The sequence below is a fragment of the Aegilops tauschii genome, chromosome 2 (genome assembly GCF_002575655.3).
Source record: "Aegilops tauschii subsp. strangulata cultivar AL8/78 chromosome 2, Aet v6.0, whole genome shotgun sequence".
NCBI lineage: Eukaryota > Viridiplantae > Streptophyta > Magnoliopsida > Poales > Poaceae > Aegilops > Aegilops tauschii.
In genome coordinates, this window is record NC_053036.3 from 220,418,392 (window position 1) to 220,431,551 (window position 13,160).

Consider the following 13,160-nt stretch of genomic DNA (forward strand, 5'->3'; position numbering starts at 1 on the left):
CGTTTTCCCCCTGCGTCATCGGTAGCCGGAGCAGTTAAAATTTCTGAACCTAGGCCCAGACCATGGCACACAGTTAAAGAATTTGAATCCAAGATTAAGAAATTATCACCGAAAGTGGCTTTGATGAAATTCAGCATCATTTGTGAAGTACGAGTGCATCATACTCAGATAACTTGCATCAAAAGGGGTTTATTCAGAGAACATGTGTGTAGATCTAAAAGCATATGCGTTCCTTCAAATAACATTGGCAATTGAGGTCAAATTCAACATGCGCTGATTCAGATAACAGTTCATTCAATGTTTCACTTACAATATTTATTCAGATTTACATCTCCCGAAAATTAGCAAAATCAAACGTTAAAAGTGTTTCAGCCATGACCAGAAAATGAGCTCAAAATATCCATCAAAGATTCACTAGTCAACTTTCAGAAGATTAAAACTCGGTGCAGGAGCACAAGCATCACATTTCAAAAGTTAAAAGTGTTTTCGAATATTGTAAATATCAAAGTCCGGTTAGGAAAGTTGCAAAGTCATGTACAAACAATTATATAGTATACAATTTAGCATCCAAGCTCGTGAACATAAAAATAGAAGTTTAGACAAAATAAGCCATAATTCTCCTGGTTTAGCGTCTGGAAAATTTTGCCATGGCCCGTGGATGTGCTTTTGTCTGCACTAAAAATACGAGTCAAACAATTTTTATATCACACCAACAATCTCTCTAAAAAGGTACAAAACCAGGAGGTTATGTTTGCAGAAACAAAGCAAGAAGAGGGAAGCTCGGCAACACCGCAATTACATAGGTGTAATAATCCATCCATCTAATTCTACTTGTTACTCCAGGATCACGAATCATCAAAAGCATTGCAAGAAGGATTGGAGGGGGGACTGCATTACGCTCACCTCATGGACAACTTCAATTTCAACAACGTTGATGTGGATGTTTTTTTTTGCGGTTTGTGTTCACAACGGCAATCTCTCTCCCGCCATAACTGCTCCTCCTCCCCACCACGGCCAGCTCACCTCCTACCCACCATGCCGTATCCCGCCGATCTGCAGATCAGGCCCGAAGGCCATCAACGGTCGCGACGGACACCATGGTGGCCTGCACGCGTGGTGGTTGACCTGAACGAGCAGCCGCTGTTGTGGTCGCTCGGCGTGCACGCATCGTCTAGCTCGCCTTGGGCTAGCTGCCTCATCCACCGGCCCACAAGGACTATGACGGGGGCGTCCATGGTGTCTTGTCAGACTACGGGAAGGGGAGACACTGCTCACCGGAGGTGTGGATCCAATGCTCGCCGACTTGGTGATGTCGTCGCAAGGCTCTGGATGCACACCATGGATGGGCTGCAGCCGCGCTCTCGAAGGCGACAATCACGCGGCTCTCGACGGAGGTGGCAAACAAGGAGATGGAGCACGTCGGCGAGTGCTCCTGCCCGTCGAGAACATCAGCCTCCCCACGCAGATCTTGGTGGAGGATGTCGTCGCTCCCGGTGGAGGAGGCGACAGGGAGGCTAGATCCGCTCCGTTGAGATCCATCTCTGTGAGGATGGTGGGCCCTCGCGTGTGACTTTGGTGCTCCAGAAAAGTGGAGGTGGAGGAAGAGCACGAGGCGGTGGGTTTGGTGCTACGCGTGGAAGAAGCAGAGGGTGAAGGGATAGAGACACGGGGTGGGGCGGCGCACGCGTGGGAGAAGGTGAGAGAGAAAGAGAGGGATCGATGGGTGTTCTTGGATTCACGGATAATATTCCGTTGGGGTGGATGAGGTTCGCGGTCGCTTGTCCTACTTCCTGGACGAATCAAAATGAAATAAACTTGAGAGATTGCAGAGATCTGCAGGGATCTTTTCACCTTTTGGATCCTACATGATGCAACACAGAGACAAGATGTCATGACACACACATTCACAGAATGAGGAGTGCCGGGTTTTATTTTGAACTTGCCTGTAAGTAATACTCTGGTCCCAGTAAAAGTATCATGTGTATAGTCTGTAATCTGTAAACAAGAAAAGATGCGGAATTTACAGACGAAAAGGTTATAAAAGTTGAAACAACAGAGAAAGTATGAAGCGAATGGCATCAGTGATCTTCTAACCGAAGCACCATACTGTACTGATATTTTTTTGTCAATGAACTTTTGCAATATAGGTACTAGAACTCACTGATGCTATTTACTCTTCGTTTTAAAGGCATTTTCAGTACATGCTGAACATCAGTTTTTTTAAACACATCCACAGTTGAAAATGGATCAGTACATGATGCACAATGTCAGTTTTCAGAATCAAAACTTGCACTGAATTGGTTAAACTATGAATATGTTCAGAGAAAATTGCACAATGTCAGTTCTTATAGGCATGTCAACAAACAACTTGAGAGCAACAGGAATAGAATATGTTTTCCCATGCAAACTGAACAAGTTCTCACAAGCATAAGAATAAAAGGCTAGACTGCACCCAATTTTACGATGGTGGTGGTGGTGGTGCAACAGACTGCGGTCTAAGTGTCGCCAGATTCTTTGGTAGCATCACTCATAGACAACCGAGAGACAATATCAATACCCAGAAACAATATTGGTTGGTCAGTCCACTAATTATTTGGTGGCGACTGTTCATTATAGATACAGATAACTCTAACTGAACAGGGGCGAAATGAATCAGTAAGCCAGAGACGTGACCAGGGGTGAGTACAAGCAGCAACACTGGCAATCATCAGCACTCTCGATTCGAAATACAACCTATTAGCAAGATTCTTAGTTATGGTTGAAGTCAGAAGAGAGCATTCACCTAAATTTAGCCAACCCAAAGTGTTGTGTCATATAAAAAATGTGGGGTTGTTACATGTGTAAAAATTGTTGTCACTGGCAAATAAGATGCAATACATGCTGTGAGCAGGAAGAAATAGGACAATACAGGGTGAGCATCGACTTGTGCCAAACACAGAAGGAACGCACTGTGCTGAACATAATCTATGAAAACAGATGTAGTGACACTTGACGCAAGAACAAAATTCTCAGTCCTTTGGAGGTATTATAAACTTCTCCGAACTTATCACAATTGATCACATGAACTAAGTGCAAAAGAAAGTGAGATCTTTTTTTGCAATATCTGTGGAAAAAAACCACTAGACAATCTAACATCTAAATAATTAGCTGCAATTTTTTTTATTTCTCTTACTACACTGATGTGCAGTATACATCTTACCAAGTACAACTGCACACGCAAACATAAGTTTGACATTTAACACCAATCCCTCTCGCACTCTGGAATAGAGACCTCTAAAACGAATCCCAGGAACACAAAGTTAAATTACAAGCATCAACATAGATATACAGTGATGGATAAGTTTAAATATCGCAAACCAAACTAAGTACCAATTCTATCAAAACTCTGCAATGCACAACTAACACACTAATTATTACTGTACATGGACAAATTAAGCTCAGCTTGGGCACACAAACTTGACTGAAGATCTCAAGATACTAAAATAATACATTTTCTAGTCCACACAGTATTCCTAGATATACAAGTTAATATGTAATTTGCTCTTATTACAGCACCCATAGCACTACAAAGGAGATCAATAAAAGCATACCGCCTCTGGGTCAAGTAAAGATATTTCCCAGAGCATTCTAGTCATCCCTCTCATCCCAACAAGGACCTGCAGAAAGTAGAAACATGTTCAGAATTTGGTTGGGTAAAGAAACAAAGTTTTTGAATACAATTGTTATTAAATTAACTCTTGAAGCACACAATTACAAAACTGCACACCACGAGATGGAGTAAGGATCTCGAGCCGCCCTGCATCAACTGCTCGTAACTACTGTAAATCCTCCAGTTTAGTCATTGTCGTTATTTATTTGGGTAACATTGTTGAAAGATTTTTAGATTCCTCAAAGGACATTGAACTATACTATTGTTGTATATTCCTAAGGATATTTCACATACGGAGCTAAAATGCAGATACATTTGGTTCAGAAAACGTAGGTTCAGAAGAAGACACAGAAGGTACCCTTACTTTTGTACTGAGGTAAACCTTTTCGCCGAACTATTGCCAAATGTTTCAGAGAACTTGAACTTCAGATTTAGAAGAAATCGAGACTTCACTTGAGTGAGTACCGAAAGATGCAAAGATTAGGCTTTTTTGGAGACTTTTACTTTGGCATCTTGTTCTTGCTGCAACCTGCAAAAAATAGGAATAAGATGAGGTTTTGTCAAGGTGAACGTACCAGGGTCTGGCGTTCGAACCATCTAGGGGATTCTGACCGAACTTTTTCAGAGCTTTTATGCAAATATGCAGCGATCAGCAAATAGCAACTGAACCTCTAGAAAAGCATACTGGCCGACATTCGTTAAGGAAATTATGCCAGAGAAATAAAATGGTCTGAGGGCTTGAAAGTGATGCATAAAGGTTTATGGTAATAAGTAAACATACCGGCCAGCAATATTTCAGCAATTGACATGGGGAAATAGAGAGGAAACTGGACATGCATTCGTTAAGTAGGTGAACTGAAAAGCGTACAAAACATACACTGAAAAAACTGAACCTCCAGAAACACACCATGAAAGTCGGAGTTGCGAATGGTGGTAGAGCTGCGGCGTTTAACGGCTCGGCGCTGTGTTGTTGAACGGCCCAGGGTGGCGGCAGTGAACGGCCGCCATGGGAGGCACCGTGGCGTTGGACATCGGCGATAGTCAAGGCGCAGGGGCATGGCGGTGGTCAGGGTGCCGGGCCACATCGGCTGGGCTAGGGACGACGTCTCCCGCGCGACCTTGACCGTGTAGCACGGCAGCGAGGTTGGTCCACCAGCGAAAGAAGGCGGAGGGGCAGCGGTGGCTGGAAGCAGGGGGCGGACGGTGGCGGGTGGAACCGTGGAAGCAGGTGGTGGTGGCGATGGCGGGTGGAAGCAGGGGGCGGCGCCAGGTGCCAGACGGGAAGAAGGTGGGGGTCGGGGCGGCGCCATGAGCCAGCCGGGGAGAAGGTGGGGGGCGGGACGGCGCCGGGCTCCAGCCGGGGAGAAGGTGGCGGGCGGGGCGATGCCGAGCTCTAGCCAGGAAGAGGGTGGGGGCGGAGCGGCACCGGGATCCAGCAGGGGATAAGGTGGCGGGCTGGGCGGCATCGGGATTCAGCAAGGGAAAAGGTGGGGGCCGGGGCGCCGCCGGGATCTAGCCAGAGAAGGTGAGATTGGGGCGGGGGTCGGGAGTGGGTCATCCGGCGGGATGGGTGCTTCTTCACGTGCCACCGATCCGGAAACTAGAGATCAGGTCCTTAGTCTTATACAACGGGAGATGCTGAGGCGATGTGCTCAGAAAAATAAATCGGGTTTCTCTGTGCCTATTTCTATAGAAGAGACGCTTAGTTAAGCGTCTATTCTTTATAAATAAGCACCGGTGCTTAAAAAAATCTTGGTTTATTTTTCTAAGCATCTATCCTAAGCACCTCCCATTGTATAAGGCCTTATAGTGTCCAGGGGTAATAGAGTAATATTTTGTTACTAGTAACAGAATAGCCCAGTCCATATATATATATCACCCAGCCCGCCATTCATATTGATCATTTCATCACCCAGGGTGCAGAATAAGTTATTCTTCATCCTGGTAATCTTATGATCATTTCATAAAAATTACATTTGAAATACAAATAGTTACATTCATATTGATTTACTGCATAAAATTTGGCATAACAAAAAAAATATAGGTCAAAAATTGTATTTTATGTACATTTTACACTATATTTTTACATTTGTAATTTTACATAACATAAAAAAAACATTACGATGAATGTAGGTTTTCTTCCGTTCTCTTTTTATGTCTAAAATAAGACAAAATTTACGAAACGTAAAATTACGGTGCATAGATGATAAAATAAAGGTGGGTGAAGAATAACTATTCATCACCCAGGGTGACGAATATATATATGGGACTGGGCTATTCTGTTACTAGTAACAGGGGTAACAGAGTAATATTCTGTTAGTAGTAACAGAATAGCCCAGTCCCATATATATATAATATATAAACATATCTAAAATAATAAATAGTATATATAGTATCACATGGTAGTATATATGAGATATGTAGGGTAACTACCACCAGGTGGTAGGATGAATTTTCCCTATATATATAGGTTAACTACCACCGGGGCGGGACTATTTAGAAACCTCTCTAGAGTTCATAAATAAGCGTATTTAGGAACCCCTGTATTAGGAAGCTACAAATCAAAATCGTTGACTGATCTCGATCCACCAACCACACGACCAAGCACCGGCAACTACAGGTAAGAGACGACGCCCGTGCAGTATGTAGTATATAATAATGTTTATGTAGTACATATATTATTTTTTAGTTAGTATGTGCCATATTTTGAGTACATATTTTTTTGGTACGTATTTCGCGAATATAACAAAACTATGGGCTCATATGATTTTTTTTCATGAAACTTGCTTTAAAATATTTTAAATATATTGTATGAACATATTTAGATAAAGTAGTATATATACTATTCCATTATAGTATATGAGACATGTGGGTTAACTATCATTAGATGGTAGGATGGATTTTTCATATATATGTGTATATATATAGGAAGCTACAAATCAAAATCGTTGACTGATCTCGATCAACCAACCACACGACCGACCACCGGTAGCTACAGGTAAGAGACGACGCCCGTGAGCGAGCGACGGCGGTAGCCGGAGCGAGGGAGCGGGCGACGGAGGTGGCGGTTTCGCCCCGGTTAACCTGTAGCTACTCCTCGCCTCACGCAAGCGAGCGACGGCGGCAGCCGAGCTTCTCCCCGCCCCGGCGGCAGCGCCGACCAGTTTCGCCCTGGTCTGACTGTAGCTTCTCCCTGCCTCGCGCGAGTGAGCGACGGCGGCAGCGGAGCTTCTCCCCCGCCCCGGCGGCAGCGCCGACCAGTTTCAACCCGGTCTGACTGTAGCTTCTCCCTGCCACAGATGGAATCAAGTGAGAAGACTGCTGCAACTGTTGGCCCCTCGTCGAGGATGAAGACGACGAAATCAACAGATCGATTTGGTACGATTCCGCTGGCATCCCGACTGTCTCGTGTCAAAAACGTCTCAGTCATCCGATCTGAAGCTCCGGGGAACAAGCGGAAGCTGCCTGTGTCGCAGATGAACCCACTCGGCCCTTTTCACACGCAATGTGGAGCTGCTGGACGACGGCGACCTCCTCTCTCTGATTCAGCTCAGGTGCTTTTTGCTTCAACTATGAACATAACAGCTATAACCCCTTTACATAACTACCATCTTCTCTATGCATAACTGCTCAATGATTCGACCAGGCTGGGTGTTACGACATAACTGCCGAAAGTAGTACTAATTAATGTAGTTAACTATTTCCCACTGTTTGCCCGTGCTATCAAACAAGGTTTGAGCACTGAAAAATATTTTTTGCACATGCTCAGTTAGGATTGGATTGTGCCAACAGTTAATGTTAATTTACTGTTTATCCATACTCAGTTAGGATTAGGATTGGATTGTGCCAACAGCTATCAAACAAAAGTTGGATGTTAATTTACTTTTTGCCCATGCTCAGTTAGCATTCGGTGTGCCGGCAGTTAACTGTATGTTTTTTATTTTGTGCACTTACAGATAAACATATCAACTGTGGAAGAAAGCCTAGAACTAAGAAATGCTGGTACCACAGACGGTGATGAGATTACCTGCTGGACTGTTCAGACCGACACCCCGCATTACCCAGAAAAATATGAGCAAGTGTACATGTTGAAGCCAGAGGTACGACAAACTACAAGATACCCACCACCATCAACACCGGGTGATGAGAGCAGTGTACCGCATCATGGACATATGATGCGTGCTGCTATGCATAAACAATGACACCACACAAGCATGCTGGAACCAATCGTAGAGACGAGTGAGGTAAAACACAAAAACGATTGGACCTAACACTAGTGCATAGCTCCCCTTGTGCACATGCAAGTTTGCCTCTCCCCATGCCATTAAAGTATACACTTATTTTTTTAGTTTGACATATTGCTCGCTACTTGAATACAAATAACTGTCTGTTAATTAACTAGTATTTTGATAAGAACAATATAAATGTTTGTTAACACAGGTAGAAAATGAAGCTGCTAATGGCACGGACACTGGCTACATTGAAAGCTGGACTAAAGTTGTTCATCAACAAACCTACGATCAAGACTACGAGCCTGTCTATGTTCTCAAACCAAAAACACGAGATCATGCGCAAGCTACACCACGCGTGCAAGCAGATCACTCGTTGACACGTGGTGTTCCGCCAACAAAAGATGAAGCCATTGCCAACATCAAAACTGGGCATCCGCAATTCGCTTTCAGCAAAACAACTGCAGCAACAAGGGTTCTGCTCAAAACAGTCTCCTCACAGAACCCATTATGGAGCCAACATCCTGTGAGGAAACGCAGCAACAGACCGACCTCATCACGACTGGTACCACCGCGAGATCCACAACTCCGTGTGCCGTCACACCACCATGTCCAATACAGCATGGACACTTGCAAACACCAGCAGAGCTCCGATCATACACGCACGTGAGTTTACATTATCACACATTTTTATTTTTTCGCTGTTTTTTATACAAAAGTTGCTGATGTGAAAGCAAAAAAATCACTTATGGTCTTTATTTGCATTTTTTTCAGAACACAGACATTCCTGCTCAACTAATTCCAGTGCTAGGACAGGAATTCAATTCATATGACGATGCATTCAATTTTTTTAATGACTACGCCAAACATGTTGGGTTCGGGATAAGGAAAGGACAGAAAAATAAGAAGAAACGCTACTTATATTGCGTACACTCTGGCAAATACACATCCTCTGTTCACGATGCAGATCGTCAGCGCAACAAAGTAACAAAAAGAACTGATTGCAAGACAATGATGCTCTTGAAAGAAAGAGACGACGGGACTTGTGTTGTCAAAGACATTGTGATTGAACACAACCACAGGCTCCTTGACAGCCCGTCCACGCTCGTCTTTCTGCATTCACACAAAACGATAGATCCAACAGTAAAAGAATACATAAAAGACCTGCATAAGACAAATGTTAAGCATGTGAATATCATGAGTCTCCTTTCTTGGTTATCTGGTGGGCGCGACAAATTGCCTTTTACAGACAAGGACGTGCTTAACATGTAAGTATCAGTTATGTTGTTGAGTTCATTCTTTGTAGTTAACTTTACAATCATGGTGCAGTTATCTCATGGGAAGTAAGCTAAGAATTTCGATCATTTTCGCAGCAAAGCAGAATTTGCAAGGACTGATTCGAAAGATGATGTGGAGAAATTGTTTGATTCTTTGAGGAGATGAAGAATGAGAATGAGAATTTCTTCTTTGATGTAGACGTTGGAACTGATGATGATGGTAAGAAAATTATCAGAAATATATTCTGGTCCAATGCTAGCTGCCAGGCTGCATACGCAGATTTCGGTGACTGCGTCACGTTTGACACCACATACAAAACGAACAAGTATCACATGCCTTTGGGGTTTTTTGTCAGTGTGAATAATCATCTGCAATCTACAATTTTTGGAGTTGCCTTGGTGGGGAATGAGAGTAGCGACTCATTCGAATGGATTTTTAATGCTTTTAAGCGGTGCATGCGAAAAGACCCAACTTGCATACTAACAGGTATTGCCTCGAACGCCTCCAAGCCCCTAGCACTTTCTCCTTTATTTTCAATACTATTTTTTAATAACAAAAATAACCCAAGAAATGACAAAAACATTGTTTTGTAGATCAATGCCCTGCCATGAAAGCAGCTATACCTAAGGTCTTCCTCAGAACTCATCACCGCCTCTGCCGATGGCACATTATGAAAAAAATAAAAGATCATTTGTCAAAAGTATACTTAGAACATGACACATTTAAGGAAGACCTCGCAGCAGTCCTTAACCATCCACTCATGCCAGCAGAGTTTGAAGCAGCATGGCACGACCTCATGGACACGTACAACTTACAGAATGACACCATCCTGCTGGGCCTATGGGAAGAGAGAACAACATGGATATCTGCATACTGGAAGGAGATATTCTGCGCCAGAATGACGTCAGCACAAAGAAGCGAAAGCATGAATCATATCCTGAAAAAAGGTTTCGTGAAAGAAACACAAGTGCTTCACATATTTGCCAGACAAGTCAATGAATGCATACAGAAGAGGCACCAGCTTGAGGTTGCCGAGACAATAGCTTCAACGGTAAGAGCAACTCCTACATTGTAAAAACCTTGCAGCAGTTAGCTTTCAATGGCTGCTGCAGTTGAACTTAAAAATAAAAATAGGGCCCTCGGACAGTTAATTCATCACTCTACCATTTATAAGTTACAAAAATTGTATCGCTAACGACAATGCTTGTTCCATGTTAAAGGGTGTCAGAAACCCTCTCACTAGGTACCTTTTCGAGAAACAGCTGATGGACGTGTACACACGCGCTGACTACACCTTATTCCGTGAAAGACTCTTTGAAAGCGGCGCCTTCCGAATCAAACAGTCAACTGGGCATGTAACGAAGTACTACGTACACCACTACAACCAAGAGAAAATATTCACATGGTCAAGGCACGAATTCCAGGTGGTCGCTGATGAAACAAATGGCGAATACGAATGCGAGTGCAAACTCTGATCACACAGGTAAGAAAAAAGAGCTACTCATCATGCATATATTCTTTCTTGGCTAATAAAAAGAAAAGATCAAACTGACAAAGAAAATGATGTCAATTCTGCCAGGACTATTCTGCCATCACATAATTGCACTGTTGGAACACCTGCGAGTAGCTATAATACCAGATCGGTACATACTGCAACGGTACACAAGGGATGCAAATAGTGACTCGGCATTCAACCACAGAGACTACAGGAATACAACTGTAGATGGTACACTAATTCAATACCGCCACACAAAGCTGCTGAACGAGACACTGAAAACTGTCCAGAAGGGGGTAAAGACAGATGCAGCTTACAACAGGCTGATGACATGCCTGAAACAAGTGCAACCAGAGCTAGATGATCTGAACGGTGATGACATAGAGTCAACGGAATGCAAACAATCATCTGTAGATGAAAATGAAGTTGCCCCTGATATGGCAGAACAAAAAGATCCAACGATTGAGAAGTCAAGTATGGATGATGATCGCGACAAAATACACCCACCCCCAGTGTGCAAAACAAAAGGTAGAAACAAACTGAGTGCGGCCATGAAACAGGAACAAAAGCCAACTGAAATCAGTGAGAAAATCAGTTCAAAAACTGCTAGGCCAGAGCCAGTTATTGGAAAAGACGGCATGCCACTAGGGAGCAGACTTTGCAGCAACTGCAATATGATTAGTGGGCACAACAAAAGAACTTGCGTGAAAAGGCAGCTAGAGCAAAAGCTTCTGCAAGCACATGAGAAAAAGTATGGGCCTGTGGACAAATCCATGGTTGCTGCAACTATCAAGAAACTGCTGTCGAAAGCAACTATGAAGGAGGAAGCTATCAACGACAGCAAAAATATGAGTGATGACAGTAATGAAAAAGGTGGTAGTGACGAAGACGCTGAGCCTTCACCAAAGAGGATGCACATCAACAAAGATGTTGGGAAAGGCAAGATCTTCAAGAAAAGATGCAAAAAATGTAACAAGGTCGAAGGGCACAACACTCGTACGTGCGATGTAGTCAGAATAGGCAATGAGATTCTGGAAATGACAGAGCAGATGGTTCACCAGGGACAGGACGAGGCATGTAATAGAAAGCACAAAACAACGTCTCAGAAGCTTGCAGGGGCAAAAGGAGGTTAGGAGCCAACCAGATGGAGCAACAGGCTCAAAAACTGAAAAAAGAAAAATATAGATACACATGTGAAACAGATATATATATATATATATATATATATATATATATATATATATATATATATATATATGTATATAGCACTTGTAAAAACATTCAACTTACGGTATACTGGTTACACCCCCCTATATATTTTGCAAAAACATGTCATTTTTTGCATGTAAAACTATTCCGCTATGTTACAATTTCAGAATTATGCAGCTTCCCCCTCCACTCTCCTTTCTCATCATGATTTTTTTAAAGTACAAAGTTAGCATGGGTGTGTTGCTGCGGTTAGCATGTACAGATCCTCAAGACGATAAATTCCTTGAAAATAACCTTACAAGCTTGGGTGCTTGGCTACAGTTAGCATGCATAAAAATAAATCGTAAAAAAGGCTTCAGTTAGCTCCCATAAATAATGCAGTTAACTTCATGCAGTCAGTGCAGTTAACTGGCAGTCCTCCTGACTAGTAGTTTACTTGCTAAAAAGCATTTAGTAGAAGGAAAATTAAAAAATGCAGTTAACTTCCTCGAAGACATGAAGTTACCATCTTCATACAGTGAAGTTAACTACCTCCACGATATGCAAGTTAACTTCACAATAAAAATGCTTTTTTGTTACACCATGGCTTGAAGTTACCACATTGAGATAGTGCAGTTAGCTTAGCTTCACAACTGTGATTTGCAGGCTTTCTCTGCTTCAGTTAGCAACAGTTCTGAGCACAGAGCAGTTAGCAGGCTTTCTCTGCTTCAGTGAACTTCTGTCGTTGCCCCAGGACGCCAAATTCCAGTAGGATCCTGTGAGCGCCACCGCCTGTGTCTCCTTATCCATGACAATCATAATCAGATCCTGATTTGGTGAGCACGCGGCTCCACGCTGGTGACGGCTCCCTCTCTTGACCATGGCCCCCGTCGCCTTCCCAGACAATCAATGTGCAGGTGTCAAGACAATGGAGGCTCCTAAAATTATTTTCAAGAAAAACCGCTTGATAACTGCAAGCCAAGATACTCTGCTCTCTAATTGCTGCTTATGTTGACCTCCATAACTGTTTTTGTGGATAATTTGCATCGGGAAAAAATTGATTGCTAACTGCAGGCCGAGATACTACTTGTTAAGATGTACTCCTAACCTCCATTAAGATGTTAACTACAAGGTAAACCTTAACAGTTAACTCAACCCGGTCCAACGGTTTTGACGTGTAAAAAGAAACTCAATATTATAAATAGATTTAAAAACCCAGTTAACTTTGGTGACCGCATTAGTTAATCTAAAATATTAAATAAAAAAGATAAGTATAATGCTTCAATTAAAAAAGGTATTTTTTTGCACGTGAAAAAAGCAG

At 42.9% G+C, this 13,160-nt stretch overlaps 1 protein-coding gene and 1 non-coding gene across 5 annotated transcripts; one reads left to right on the plus strand and one right to left on the minus strand.

Moving 5' to 3' along the window:
- Positions 1–269: 269 nt before the first annotated feature.
- LOC109774280 (uncharacterized) lies at positions 270–5,279 on the minus strand. Of its 3 annotated transcripts, XR_012202324.1 has the most exons (5): positions 4,557–5,279; positions 4,014–4,178; positions 1,944–3,656; positions 904–1,861; positions 270–670 (listed from the first exon to the last, which is right to left on the minus strand). It is a non-coding gene; the product is annotated as an uncharacterized protein (transcript). The 3 variants fall into 3 exon arrangements; XR_012202323.1 differs by having other exon boundaries at positions 424–1,861; XR_012202325.1 differs by having other exon boundaries at positions 424–1,861; positions 4,527–5,246.
- A 1,317-nt stretch (positions 5,280–6,596) lies between these two features.
- LOC109774282 (protein FAR1-RELATED SEQUENCE 5) lies at positions 6,597–11,831 on the plus strand. 2 transcript variants are annotated; one of them, XM_073508375.1, is made up of 9 exons: positions 6,597–7,203; positions 7,606–7,893; positions 8,090–8,544; positions 8,653–9,146; positions 9,252–9,642; positions 9,750–9,784; positions 9,927–10,207; positions 10,377–10,639; positions 10,736–11,831. In XM_073508375.1, exons 8-9 carry the CDS (start codon positions 10,591–10,593, stop codon positions 11,782–11,784), a joined length of 1,098 nt encoding a protein of 365 aa, XP_073364476.1. In that variant the 5' UTR covers positions 6,597–7,203; positions 7,606–7,893; positions 8,090–8,544; positions 8,653–9,146; positions 9,252–9,642; positions 9,750–9,784; positions 9,927–10,207; positions 10,377–10,590; the 3' UTR covers positions 11,785–11,831. The 2 variants fall into 2 exon arrangements, with proteins under 2 accessions (XP_073364476.1, XP_020188592.2); XM_020333003.4 differs by having other exon boundaries at positions 6,600–6,823; positions 6,949–7,203; positions 9,750–10,207.
- The last annotated feature ends 1,329 nt before the right edge of the window (positions 11,832–13,160 follow it).